At 40.3% G+C, this 15,525-nt stretch overlaps 1 protein-coding gene across 1 annotated transcript in view; it reads right to left on the reverse strand.

Annotated features, from left to right (window-relative positions):
- The window catches only part of prkx (protein kinase X-linked), a 30,138-nt gene that overhangs the window by 6,152 nt on the left and 8,461 nt on the right, over positions 1–15,525 (reverse strand). Inside the window, exons 2-6 of the mRNA XM_069722604.1 lie at positions 14,404–14,572; positions 12,094–12,357; positions 8,527–8,646; positions 6,490–6,585; positions 3,586–3,643 (exon numbers count right to left, since the gene is read on the reverse strand). Coding sequence (XP_069578705.1) covers positions 3,586–3,643; positions 6,490–6,585; positions 8,527–8,646; positions 12,094–12,357; positions 14,404–14,572 — 707 coding nt within the window. The remainder of the gene's footprint in view (positions 1–3,585; positions 3,644–6,489; positions 6,586–8,526; positions 8,647–12,093; positions 12,358–14,403; positions 14,573–15,525) is intronic.

Raw genomic sequence — 15,525 nt, forward strand, 5'->3', positions numbered from 1 at the left:
CATCTATTATCATCTATTATTATCTATTATCAGTATTATCAACTATTATTATCTATTATCAGTATTATCATCTATTATCATCTATTATCAGTATTATCATCTATTATCAGTATTATTATCTATTATCATCTATTATCAGTATTATTATCTATTATCATCTATTATCAGTATTATTATCTATTATCAGTATTATCTATTATCAGTATTATCATCTATTACCAGTATTATTATCTATTATCATCTATTATGATCTATTATCAGTATTATCATCTGTTATCAGTATTATTATCTATTATCAGTATTATCATCGATTATCATCTATTATCAGTATTATCATCTATTATCAGTATTATTATCTATTATCAGTATTATCATCTATTATCAGTATTATTATCTATTATCACCTATTACTATCTATTATCAGTATTATCATCTATTATCAGTATTATTATCTATTATCAGTATTACCATCTATTATCACTATTATTATCTATTATCAGTATTATCATCTATTATCAGTATTATTATCTATTATCAGTATTATCATCTATTATCAGTATTATTATCTATTACTATCTATTATCAGTATTATCATCTATTATCAGTATTATTATCTATTATCATCTATTAACAGTATTATTATCTATTATCATATATTATCCGTATTATCATCTATTATCAGTATTATCATCTATTATCAGTATTATTATCTATTATCATCTATTACTATCTATTATCAGTATTATTATCTATTATCAGTATTATCATCTATTATCATCTATTATCAGTATTATTATCTATTATCAGTATTATCATCTATTATCAGTATTATTATCTATTATCATCTATTACTATCTATTATCAGTATTATTATCTATTATCAGTATTATCATCTATTATCAGTATTATTATCTATTATCATCTATTATTATCTATTATCAGTATTATCATCTATTATTATCTATTATCAGTATTATCATCTATTATCATCTATTATCAGTATTATCATCTATTATCAGTATTATTATCAGTATTATCATCTATTATCAGTATTATTATCTATTATCATCTATTATCAGTATTATTATCTATTATCAGTATTATCATCTATTATCAGTATTATTATCTATTATCATCTATTATTATCTATTATCAGTATTATCATCTATTATCATCTATTATCAGTATTATCATCTATTATCAGTATTATCATCTATTATCAGTATTATTATCAGTATTATCATCTATTATCAGTATTATTATCTATTATCATCTATTATCAGTATTATTATCTATTATCAGTATTATCTATTATCAGTATTATCATTTATTATCAGTATTATCATCTATTATCAGTATTATCATCTATTATCAGTATTATCATCTATTATCAGTATTATTATCTATTATCACCTATTACTATCTATTATCAGTATTATCATCTATTATCAGTATTATCTATTATCAGTATTATCATCTATTATCATCTATTATCAGTATTATCATCGATTATCATCTATTATCAGTATTATTATCTATTATCATCTATTATCCGTATTATCATCTATTATCCGTATTATCATCTATTATCAGTATTATTATCTATTATCCGTATTATCATCTATTATCAGTATTATCATCTATTATCAGTATTATCATCTATTATCAGTATTATTATCTATTATCAGTATTATCATCAATTATCAGTATTATCATCTATTATCCGTATTATCATCTATTATCAGTATTATCATCTATTATCAGTATTATTATCTATTATCAGTATTATCATTGATTATCATCTATTATCAGTATTATTATCTATTATCATCTATTATCCGTATTATCATCTATTATCAGTATTATTATCTATTATCACCTATTACTATCTATTATCCGTATTATCATCTATTATCAGTATTATCATCTATTGTCAGTATTATTATCTATTATCACCTATTACTATCTATTATCAGTATTATCATCTATTATCAGTATTATCATCTATTATCAGTATTATTATCTATTATCCGTATTATCATCTATTATCAGTATTATCATCTATTATCAGTATTATCATCTATTGTCAGTATTATTATCTATTATCAGTATTATTATCTATTATCAGTATTATCATCTATTATCAGTATTATTATCTATTATCACCTATTACTATCTATTATCAGTATTATCATCTATTGTCAGTATTATCATCTATTATCAGTATTATTATCTATTATCAGTATTATCATCTATTGTCAGTATTATCATCTATTATCAGTATTATTATCTATTATCAGTATTACCATCTATTATCAGTATTATTATCTATTATCATCTATTATCCGTATTATTATCTATTATCATCTATTATCCGTATTATTATCTATTATCATCTATTATCCGTATTATTATCTATTATCAGTATTATTATCTATTATCCGTATTATCATCTATTATCAGTATTATTATCTATTATCACCTATTACTATCTATTATCAGTATTATCATCTATTGTCAGTATTATCATCTATTATCAGTATTATTATCTATTATCCGTATTATCATCTATTATCAGTATTATCATCTATTGTCAGTATTATTATCTATTATCAGTATTATTATCTATTATCAGTATTATCATCTATTATCAGTATTATTATCTATTATCACCTATTACTATCTATTATCAGTATTATCATCTATTGTCAGTATTATCATCTATTATCAGTATTATTATCTATTATCAGTATTATTATCTATTATCAGTATTACCATCTATTATCAGTATTATTATCTATTATCATCTATTATCCGTATTATTATCTATTATCATCTATTATCAGTATTATTATCCGTATTATCATCTATTATCCGTATTATTATCTATTATCATCTATTATCAGTATTATACTCTATTATCCGTATTATTATCTATTATCATCTATTATCAGTATTATACTCTATTATCAGTATTATTATCTATTATCCGTATTATCATCTATTATCAGTATTATTATCTATTATCATCTATTATCCGTATTATTATCTATTATCAGTATTATCATCTATTATCATTTATTATCAGAGATCTGGAGGAGGATTAGACAACAGAAAACCTCGTTTAGTGACTCATCACTGATCGAGGGACGTACGGAGGCCCAGCAGGGCCAACACCATCACACAACTCACTCAGGCTGTTGTCTGATCCTCCAGCAGATCTCCTCCAGATCTCCTCCGTGATGTTGGAGCTCTTAGACGACCGACCTTCATCTGTTTTTACTCCTTCAGTTATAAACAGACATTATGAACAGCTGTCGCTCAGTTACAGGACAGAAACTGCTTCTTTTTGAAAGGAGATTTACAACATCAGTGATGTCATCAACCATCAGTGATGTCATCATTGGTTTGTGAAGGTGATGAAGCCTCCAGTTCAGATTCTGTCTGTGGGTGTGGTTTGGAGCGGGAAGTGACCATATTTGGACGTTGCAGCTGGATTTCTTCCTCCAGTGATGTGTTCCAGTGTCCCAGTGGTTTAATGCGGTCTGCTGATGAACAGGAGCTGCTGTGTTAGCAGAGACTCACCTTCATGTTGCCGAGTCGTCGGGCTCGGTCGATGACCAGGAACTTCTTGATGAGGTCTCTGGAGGGGAAAGAAACACGTGAGGGACTGAGTGCGTCTCTGAAAAGTGTCCCAGCTGTTCAAGTGATAAATGCTTCGTCAGCAGATTTAGGAAAGTGATGTTTTCATCATGAGACTATAAATGTGAACATGAAGACATCCTGAGAGGGACGAGGACGAGCGGACACTTCTTGTTCATCAACACTGAGCTTTCTGCTGACATCATAAGAAACACATCACCAGATGTTCCTGTCTGGATCACAGAGGAACCACATCATCACATCCAGGAGAAACATGAATCCATGAGCCCTGTTGTTATTTTACATTTCCTATCAGGCTCATGAAGCTTTCAATTCGTCAATTTGAAATCAAAGTTTTTCACTTTCTGTTTGTTTTATCCAGTTTTCCTGTCTTTTCAATATTAAATGTCCATCTTTATCTTCAGTGACATGAAGCCTCGTTGTTTCCTGCAGTCCAACAAAAATACTATTTATTAAATAATATAACTAATCAAACCTTTTTAAGACAAACTCACAGCTGGCTGCAGTTTGAACTGTGTGTGTTTCAGGGTGTGTATTTTCACAAGTATAACCTGCTGTTTCAGCTGTTTCTTCTGTAAACACTGTGTATGACATCACATCTGCTCTGAGCTGCAAGTCCTCATGTTAAGTCCTGTCCATTCATCTGGATGAGTTCCCTGCTGGTCACATGATCATCACTCTGATCTGCTCCTCAGCTTTGACTTCATTCAGTTCCTTCAGGAAATCTAAATAATGAACTCAAATTCAAGCAAAGTCTGCAATATTTGCGGGAACAAGTAATTTTTTTTAATTCCCGTAATTTTTCCACAAAAAAAAAAAAAAGAAAGAATCTGTGTTGAAAGTGTTAAAACATAAAGTAAATATTTTCAAACAACACTGACTTTATTAACAAAACTAACTCCTCATTTACAACCAGAAAGTCTCTGCTCATGTTTTCATCACCAAATTATACAGGAAGTGACGGGGTTTGTGGGAAATGTGTTCTTCACTTTAAAATGATGATTAAATGTTTGTGATCAAAGGAAGTGATTCCATATTACTGGATGTTAAATGAGTTTTCTCCACATGTCCAGTTGTCAGAGACGTCTCTTTGTTTGTTTCATCCAGCAGGTCTATGTGTTGAATGAACATGAATTAAACAGCATCTGAAGCTTGTTTACGTTTTTCTTTTTGAATTTGCAACTTTTTCTAATTCCTGCAATTTAACGCAAAAAAACTCACTTAAAACTCCATAAATTACTTTGAATTCTTTTTTTAAAAATCCGCAGCAAAATGAAACATTTTAGATCAAAACAATCACAAACAAGACTTCCTCCAGTCACAGGAAAACATGTGATTTCTGAAAGTCATAGAACATGGTGTGTAGTAGTGCGGTAATGTAGTTGTGTAGTAGTGTAGTTGTGGTTGTGTAGTAGTATAGTTGTGAAGTAGTGTAGTAGCGTAGTTGTGTAGTAGCGTAGTTGTGTAGTAGTGCGGTAATGTATTTGTGTAGTAGTGTAGTTGTGTAGTAGTGCGGTAATGTATTTGTGTAGTTGTGTAGTAGTGCGGTAATGTATTTGTGTAGTAGTGTAGTTGTGTAGTAGTGCGGTAATGTATTTGTGTAGTAGTGTAGTTGTGTAGTAGCGCGGTAATGTATTTGTGTAGTAGCGTAGTTGTGTAGTAGCGCGGTAATGTATTTGTGTAGTAGTGTAGTTGTGTAGTAGTGCGGTAATGTATTTGTGTAGTAGTGTAGTTGTGTAGTAGTGCGGTAATGTATTTGTGTAGTAGCGTAGTTGTGTAGTAGTGCGGTAATGTATTTGTGTAGTAGTGTAGTTGTGTAGTAGCGCGGTAATGTATTTGTGTAGTAGCGTAGTTGTGTAGTAGTGCGGTAATGTATTTGTGTAGTAGTGTAGTTGTGTAGTAGTGCGGTAATGTATTTGTGTAGTAGCGTAGTTGTGTAGTAGTGCGGTAATGTATTTGTGTAGTAGTGTAGTTGTGTAGTAGTGCGGTAATGTAGTTGTGTAGTAGTGTAGTTGTGGTTGTGTAGTAGTATAGTTGTGAAGTAGTGTAGTAGCGTAGTTGTGTAGTAGCGTAGTTGTGTAGTAGTGCGGTAATGTATTTGTGTAGTAGTGTAGTTGTGTAGTAGTGCGGTAATGTATTTGTGTAGTAGTGTAGTTGTGTAGTAGCGCGGTAATGTATTTGTGTAGTAGTGTAGTTGTGTAGTAGCGCGGTAATGTATTTGTGTAGTAGCGTAGTTGTGTAGTAGCGCGGTATTTGTGTAGTAGTGTAGTTGTGTAGTAGTGTAATGTATTTGTGTAGTAGTGTAGTTGTGTAGTAGTGCGGTAATGTATTTGTGTAGTAGCGTAGTTGTGTAGTAGTGCGGTAATGTATTTGTGTAGTAGTGTAGTTGTGTAGTAGCGCGGTAATGTATTTGTGTAGTAGTGTAGTTGTGTAGTAGTGCGGTAATGTATTTGTGTAGTAGTGTAGTTGTGTAGTAGTGCGGTAATGTATTTGTGTAGTAGTGTAGTTGTGTAGTAGTGCGGTAATGTATTTGTTAGTGTAGTTGTGTAGTAGTGCGGTAATGTATTTGTGTAGTAGTGTTGTGTATGTATTTGTGTAGTAGCGTAGTTGTGTAGTAGTGCGGTAATGTATTTGTGTAGTAGTGTAGTTGTGTAGTAGTGCAGTAATGTATTTGTGTAGTAGTGTAGTTGTGTAGTAGCGCGGTAATGTATTTGTGTAGTTGTGTAGTAGCGTAGTTGTGTGGTAGTGTGGTAGTGTAGTTGTGTGGTAGTGTAGTTGTGTAGTTGTGTGGTAGTGTAGTAGTGTAGTTGTGTGTCTGCTGCTTACTTCACGTAGAAGTCCAGATGTCGAGGGAACTCCAGTTTTCCAGCCAGGATCTTCTGGTAGATCCCGAACGGGTTGTCATCAAAGAACGGAGGATATCTGACATGAGAGACATCAGTTACGGAGCTGCAGCATGACGCAAGGACACACACACACACACACACACACACACACACACACACACACACACACACACACACACACACACACACACACACACACACACACACACACACACACACACACACACACACACACACACACACCTGTGGACAGGATGCAGACTGAGCATGTGCAGAGGCCTCCATCCATCTGGAATGTGTCTGTGATCATTTTCTGCTGCAGACAGGGTTGCCTTTGTTCACTTTGTGTGTGTGTGTGTGTGTGTGTGTGTGTGTGTGTGTGTGTGTGTGTGTGTGTGTGTGTGTGTGTGTGTGTGTGTGTGTGTGTGTGTGTGTGTGTGTGTGTGTGTGTGTGTGTGTGTGTGAGAGTGTCTGGACAAGTCATTACCCACAAATTACATAATGGCAGCAGCCTCTGAAGGCACAGACACACATCACCAGAGACTGGAGACTGTGGGACGTCTGGGAACACCACTGACTCCACTCTGTGTGTGTGTGTGTGTGTGTGTGTGTGTGTGTGTGTGTGTGTGTGTGTGTGTGTGTGTGTGTGTGTGTGTGTGTGTGTGTGTGTGTGTGTGTGTGTGTGTGTGCTTTCCAACACTGATGATGTCACAGCTGAGGAATCTGGGTCAGTGTAGCAGGATGTGAGATGATGAGATGAGAGTGTTTCTGACTTTAGTTGTGTTTGAACAGGAAACGATGAACACAGAAACATCAGATTATATCATTTTATATTATTTTATATTCCTCATAACTCTCATTAGACCCTTTAGGAGCGGTTTGGAGCAGGAAGTGACCATATTTGGACGAGCTGGGGGGAGGAGCCAGCGGTGGATCTGACTGATCTGATCGGAAACCTGACGATACTACGTCCCGCCCACCGATAGCTGTAACCTGACTGCACCACAGGCCTGTCAATCAAACAGACACGCCCCCAAAAACAGGTCTTCTTGAATCTTCTTTTCTAATGAATGAGGGATTATTTTCAGATGGACCTCCAGAAAACTAAGAAGAAGGAGTGACTTTAGCTAACAACACCGAGATAACTGATGGACACATTTTATTCACTTTGGATTTGATGAGAGAAGTTGAATGGGAGTCTATGGAGCCGGAGGCTTTTTGGAGCCGACCTCTAGTGGCACTCGCTGGTATTGCAGCTGAAGACACTTCTGGATCAGAACTATTTTACAGACCTGAAGCTATGAACTCTTTTAGAAACAGTCTGTAGTTTATATCCAGTCTGTAGTTTTATATCCAGTCTGTAGTTTTATATCCAGTCTGTAGTTTAATATCCGGTCTGTGGTTTATATCCGGTCTGTGGTTTTATATCCAGTCTGTGGTTTATATCCAGTCTGTAGTTTTATATCCAGTCTGTAGTTTAATATCCAGTCTGTAGTTTTATATCCAGTCTGTGGTTTATATCCAGTCTGTAGTTTTATATCCAGTCTGTAGTTTAATATCCAGTCTGTGGTTTATATCCAGTCTGTGTTTGATATAGTTTGATATAGCTAGGGTTAGGTTCCAGTCTGTGAATCTAATCTGTCCTGCTTGTCCAAATACTTGTGAGTGAGATCTGTGTGTGAGTGAGTGTGTGAGTGAGTGTGTGAGTGTCTGTGAGTGTGTGTGAGAGAATGTGTGTGAGATCTGTGTGTGTGTGTGTGTGCGCGTGAGATCTGTGTGAGTGTGTGTGAGATCTGTGTGTGTGTGTGAGTCTGTGAGTGTGCGTGTGTGTGTGAGCGCGTGTGAGTGTGTGTGCGCGTGTGAGAGAATGTGTTCTGAGTGTGTGTGTGAGAGAATGTGTGCGAGATCTGTGTGTGTGTGAGATGTGTGTGTGTGTGTGTGTGTGTGTGTGTGTGTGTGTGTGTTGTGCTGGAGGACAGCGCCCCCCTGTGTGTACATTGCTCCCTGCACCACTCACCCTGCCAGCATCTCAAAGATGAGGATGCCCAGAGCCCACCAGTCCACCGCCCGGCCGTGTCCTTTGCTCTGGATGACCTCGGGGGCCAGGTACTCAGGGGTCCCACACAGGGTCCACGTCCTGGGGGGGGACAAGGGGATGTTAAAACACGCTGCACATGTATGAAACATTATCTCGAGTTGTTCACTGATCCCATTTATTGGTTGAGATGAAGTGATTTTAACGTGACATGTTTGGTCCAGTTTACACCTGCAGGGATCAAAGCACTGATCACTCTGGACTTCAACATTTATGAGTCACTTTTAGCTCCATTTCAACTGCTACAGACAGAACTTCTGGTTTTTAAAGTTATATATATATTTAGCCAACTGATCCAATAGTTTTTCCAGCATTTATTGAATACTAAATTGAACTTTCTGTGGTTGCAGCAGTCAGAGGTGAGGATGAGCTTTACTTTTTAAAACATCAGGTCAAAAATATAAATACTACATTTACAGCTGGACCAAAAATTATTAATTAAATCTGATATTAGAACAATTTATTTGATACTTTTCAAACCAGTTTGACCACAAGAGTTGTTCTCTTCTACACGATTAAAAGTATTTACTCTTGGTAATGCAGAAGTGTCTTCAGCTGCAATACCAGCGAGTGCCACTAGAGGTCGGCTCCAAAAAGCCTCCGGCTCCATAGACTCCCATTCAACTTCTCTCATCAAATCCAAAGTGAATAAAATGTGTTCATCAGTTATCTCGGTGTTGTTAGCTAAAGTCACTCCTTCTTCTTAGTTTTCTGGAGGTCCATCTGAAAATAATCCCTCATTCATTAGAAAAGAAGATTCAAGAAGACCTGTTTTTGGGGGCGTGTCTGTTTGATTGACAGGCCTGTGGTGCAGTCAGGTTACAGCTATTGGTGGGCGGGACGTAGTATTGTCAGGTTTCCAATCAGATCCACCGCTGGCTCCTCCCCCAGCTCGTCCAAATATGGTCACTTCCTGCTCCAAACCGCTCAGAACTAACAAGATGGTGATGGACAGAATCTGAACTGGAGGATTCATAACGTTCACAAACCAACGATGACATCACTGATGGATGATGACATCACTGCTGGTTGCTGATTGGTTTAAACTCACTGTTTGCCGAGTCTTTTTCTGGTCGATTGTTTTCCAGATGAAGTAGTTCCCTTCATTAAAGAGTGATGCTGAGGGCTCAGACACATCCTCCACTGTCATTTCGTGTCACGTGATCTGAGGTGATCATCTGCAGGCAAAGTGATCTGCTTCTGTCCCCCGACCCGTTCTCTGTATCACTATGAGGGTGTGTGTGGACAAAGGAGACAAACAGGAAGTAGATGATGTGGCTCTGCTTCCTGACAGACAGCTGACTAACACCACCACACCGCTCTCCGTGCAGACACTCGTCCTCTGATGAAGTGCACTTGGCCCAGCGCCAGCCTTTCATCGTCTGTCACTGGTATCACCTGGGTAATGACCTCTTTCGGCCAGTTGCCATGGCGACGGTAATTTGTATGGAAATTATGTTGGTCCTGGCGGAGGATGAGGGGACTGCCGGGTGCAGGGTGGGGGCGTGGCATCCATGGAGAGGATCTCTTCAGGGTGTCATGGTGTGTGTCTGCCGGCAGGGGGCAGTGTGGCAGCGTTCACATCCTGAACATGGAGGGTACGAGAGACAGCTGGTGGCAACGAGGCGCTTGTCTTCCTATTCTGTTGCCCTCCATTTATAGAAGTGGGTCAGTCGCACATCACAGAGGTATCTATCTGAGGGGAAATGTAATCTTACTCCATTATGTTTACATGTCAGCGGGGGTCAGAGCAGCGCTGGGAGAAACACTGCAGCACTCACAAAAACATGTCCTCCTCCAATGAGCATCTTTCTGATTCACTGAGAGACGAGTGTTGTCCTTCAGACTGCTGCTGAAACTCCCAGAGGACGACATGAGACTGAACTCATGTCCATATCAGCTCTGTAACATCCTGTCGTGAAGTGCAGGACTGAACCAACTACACACCAGCAGCAGATCTCCTCCATCAGGTCAGCAGCTTCAGTAGCTCCCAACAAACGGGGAGGTACGGAGCCCCTAGTGGCCACAGAGAGAAAAACGTTCTCATCGTGTGCACGACAAGATAAATCCAGCGCGCGATTTAGCATCTCGTGGTCTCGATTTAGTGTTTCGTACTACATTTTTTTCCTCTCTATGGCCACTCCGGGGCTCTCTAGGAATCCCGTGAAGCAGATGAGCGTCCTCTCTCGGAGACAGAGGGAGAAGCCTCCCTGATCTCTGCAGCTCATCACCGTTCCTGTCTCTGGAGTCTGGAGATGACAGACTGAACAAATGACACACTTCCTCTGTCAGAGCTGGATGTTTAAACCCTCTGTACCAGCACACCTCCACACACCCTAAGAGCATCATGTGAAACCTGCTGAGGGCCTTTAGCGGGGATTGAGACGTGAACGGAGAGCCAGCAGGGGGCCGTGCTGCAGAGACAAGGACAGGCTTTGTGCTGCTCTTTGTAATCTCACTTGTGCAGACACAAACCTCTGGAATTAAGGAAAAGCTGCTCACAACACAGAAACATGTAAAACATCTCTGGTCTGTCAGAGAAACACAGAAAGGAGAGGAAGGTTTTATACGGCCATCACCACGACATCATAACCGTCCAATCATACCCATATGTGTCAAGATGTCCAATCAACAGATATCAGAGGGCTGATTCACTCAACCTGGAGAAGGGATTGAGACGTTTTCCTGGCTGAATTCGGCCTTGATTTGGTTACCATGGAGATGTATTCTGTGCAACTCCACACAGTGCAGCTGAGAGGCAGACAGTGTGCACAAGTGGAGAGTGACAGCTGATTTGTCATTCACATTCTACTGACAGTCAATCACCCGTCCACCACGCGGAGCTGAGAGCCCGCCACCCCGCCTGTCACTCATCAGCAGCCAGGAGGAGGAAGGCGGACTGCTTCCCGTGTGATGTACAACAACAGGTGATGCTGACGATGAGGTCCGACCTGCTGCAGGTTCTGTTCAGACAGCTGTCACTGAGGCAGCTGCACGGTAAGTACACAGCTTTAGATGTTCATCTCATTTCATTTCTTCCTCAGTGTACTGAATGTGTCTCTTAATTCAAATCTCTTACACGCAAACTGAATAAAGAAAAGTTGTGAAAATGTAGAAATAATCCTGTCACGTCAGCTCCGTCTGCACATGTTGAGTTTTACTGGTCCGTGAGTCCAAATGAACTGGAAGCAGAGATAATGGTGCTGTGAGTGAGTCCTGGAGCTGCTGAACAAGAGGTCAATGTGACATGATGGCAGCAACAGCTCCCCCTAGAGGTGTGTGGAGATACAACATGTGACTGCTGGTGAAGATCCATCACAAGGTGACTTCAGTCCAACTACCAGACAAACTGCTCCTTTTAAACAGTCTGGACAGAAAAGATTTGGCTTGAATTCTCTCCAGATGTATAGAAAGCTTCATTGCTGAAGTTGTTTTATTTCGTACTGGAATAAGAACGAACTCGGAGTGAACAGGTGTTATGGGACTCACCTGTCGGAGAGCTTCTTGGCGAAGCCGAAGTCGGTGAGGCGGATGTGTCCCTCCCCGTCCAGCAGGATGTTCTCGGGCTTCAGGTCTCGGTACACGATCTCCTTGGAGTGGAGGTACTCGATGGCGCAGACGATCTCGGAGGTGTAGAAGAGGCCGGTGGCGTTGCTGAAGCGGCCGCGGCTGCGCAGGTAGCTGAAGAGCTCACCGCCCGGCACGTAGTCCATCAGCATGTAGAGGAAGCGCTCGTCATGGTGAGTCCAGAACCTGCAGCGCAGAGACACCTGTTAGACATCTGTCTCACCCTCGCTGAGGTCTGCAGGAAGGAAACGGGACGCTCCGTCCCTGATGGAGATGGAGGGGGCGCTAGGGTTACCTCGACGACCACAGCTCCGCTCTCCACTTCCTGTTTCTGTGGTTACCAACAACTCATTATCCTCCGCTCAACGCTGCGCCAGCAGGAGCTGTCAATCAATCATACGTCACAGGAGACGCTCCACGTTCAATATTTGGAAAACATGTCAAGCAGAAAATAGATATGGCGAGACAAGAGTGTGTTGAATCAGTGAGGAAGAGAGGATGAGACCCGGGAGGAACAACATCACAACAACGTTCACTTTAATATGAAGACTGATCCATAAATCCAGAGTCGGTTCCTGTTCAGGTTCTACTGGTTCTACCGTCCGAGTCCTGGTAACTGTTAGTTGTTAGCTGTTAGTTGTTAGCTGGCAGCTGGTAGTTGTTAGCTGGTAGCTGTTAGTTGTTAGCTGGTAGTTGTTAGCTGGTAGCTGTTAGTTGTTAGCTGGTAGTTGTTAGCTGTTAGTTGTTAGCTGGTAGCTGTTAGTTGTTAGCTGGTAGTTGTTAGCTGTTAGTTGGTAGTTGTTAGCTGGCAGCTGGTAGTTGTTAGCTAGTAGTTGTTAGCTGGTAGTTGTTAGCTGTTAGTTGTTAGCTGTTAGTTGTTAGCTAGTAGTTGTTAGCTGTTAGCTGGTAGTTGTTAGCTGGTAGTTGTTTACTTCACTTCAGTTGTTTTTTAGCTAAATTAATTATAAAACTTAGCTTTTCTATTGAAATGAGCGGATTATATTTAGTTTCATATAAACAGCTTAAAAAAACAATAATATCTTTACAGGATTATTCAACAACTGTTTTTAGATTTAAATTAATAAATTTACAAACTCAGACACGGTTCAAGACTGAATCAAGAAATAAAAGCAGAAATAAAGAAACGTATTCAGAAGAGGAAACAGGACGACATTAAACTGCTTCCTCCTCAGGGAAGGGGAGGATATAGATACAGATGAAATATTTTATTACACAAGTCAAGTTCTGATGATTTCTCTCAGTCTGCAAATTATATTGGATTTATATCATTTAACTTTCTGTCAGATTTATTTGATGATGAGTTTTATCCTCAGCAGGTGACTCCATAACAGCGCTGGTCCGAGCTCCACTATCCAACAACGTGATCAGCTGTCTTACTGTGTTACCATGGAAACCCGTACAACTGTCCATCAAACGATTCTGAAGTATAGTTGAAAGAGTTTATCTACACGATGCTGACTCATCAGTTGGTCCTGTGGAGACCGACCTTCATTCCTGTCTGAGTTCGTACTCGTAAAACGAAATGAACTCTGAGATCACGTGTTGGTGCCACGAGAAGAATGTGTTGATACGGGAGTCCAGCTGTTTGAATGCAGCTCTGATGAATCATCAGGACTGTGATGACATCGTTTCAAGAGGACTGTGATGACATCGTTTCAGGAGGACTGTGATGACATCATTTCAAGAGGACTGTGATGACATCGTTTCAGGAGGACTGTGATGACATCGTTTCAGGAGGACTGTGATGACATCGTTTCAAGAGGACTGTGATGACATCGTTTCAGGAGGACTGTGATGACATCGTTTCAAGAGGACTGTGATGACATCGTTTCAAGAGGAATGTGATGACATCGTTTCAGGAGGACTGTGATGACATCGTTTCAGGAGGACTGTGATGACATCGTTTCAAGAGGAATGTGATGACATCGTTTCAGGAGGACTGTGATGACATCGTTTCAGGAGGACTGTGATGACATCGTTTCAAGAGGAATGTGATGACATCGTTTCAGGAGGACTGTGATGACATCGTTTCAAGAGGACTGTGATATTGTTTCAGGACCCTGATGACATCGTCTGACTGGATCGATATCTCATTAACGCTGAAGGAGATAAATCCCTCAGAACTGTGGACCTGTGTTTATAATGGGAGTCCGCCCGTCGGGACTCAGACCACACGCTGACCTTTGACCCCCCCCTGGCTAAGGCACTCACAGTCGGATGAGAAAGGGGTGGTTGACCTCCGTCAGCACCTCCTTCTCGTTGTGGACATGCTGCTCCTGCTTCAGGCGGATCACGTCGGGGATCTTCATCTGCTTCAGGGCGAAGAAGGTCCGGCTCTTCTTGTCCCGCACCAGGAAGACCCGGCCGAAGGTCCCCGTACCTGAGGATGAGGAGGAGGGATGAGGGAGGGGGAGAGGACAGAAGAGGGGGAGGAGAGGGAGAGGAGAAGGGAGAGGAGGATGGAGGAGGAGAGGAGGAGGAGAGGGAGGGGAGGAGGGAGGAGGAGGGAAAGGAGGAAGGAGGAGAGGAGAGGAGGAGGGAGGGGGAGAGGAGGAGGGAAGAGGAGGGGGAGAGGGAGGGGAGGAGGGAGAGGAGGAGGGGAAGAGAGGGACAGGAGAAGGGAGGAGGAGGAGAGGGAGGAGAGAGGGAGAGGAGGAGGGAAAGAAGGAGGGAGGAGGAAGGAGGAAGGAGGAGAGGAGAGGAGAGGAGGAGGAGAAGGCGAGGAGAGGAGGAGGAGGGGGAAGGGAGGAGGGAGAGGAGGAGTTTTAATATTGAGAGTGAATTGCTCCACGTGAACACATTTGGACTCCATGTTGTATTTAGATGTCGTATCATGGTGATATTAGACTGGAGGTCTTTCAATGTCATCGTTGGCACAATGTCTGATCAAGATATGATGATGAACAGATCTAAGAAGATATCTGGTCTCCTGTCATGATGTCATGATATGAACTCTGATCTGATCTATGAGAAACAAACAGGAGGAGATGCTTCTCATTTCTACTTCCATTCAAACGTGTTTACTGGTGCTGTGAGATGAAAGCTAACTATCATTGTCTCTGTGGGACGAGCAGCCAGAGGAGGGCAGACAGAGTGCATGATGGGAGAGTGGGCAGTAATGGCCGGAGGCTCGTAGCGGTTCTCCTCCTGCAGACGAGGGGGAGCGCTCTGCGCCTCCTTCCTGCAGAGCTGATGAGCAGCGAGGAGGACGACGAGTGTCTGAAGACAACGTGAACTTCCTAATGAAACGGCTTCTGCTGCTTTAAATACAACCTTCTTGTTACTGTTGCCATAGCAACAAAGAAACAGCCAGGTGAACAGCTGTTATCTCTA

This window comes from Brachyistius frenatus, unplaced genomic scaffold (assembly GCF_029030835.1).
Source record: "Brachyistius frenatus isolate BFR_SWC_R1_liver_20210118 unplaced genomic scaffold, ASM2903083v1 Contig_297, whole genome shotgun sequence".
NCBI classification, from domain to species: Eukaryota; Metazoa; Chordata; class Actinopteri; family Embiotocidae; genus Brachyistius; species Brachyistius frenatus.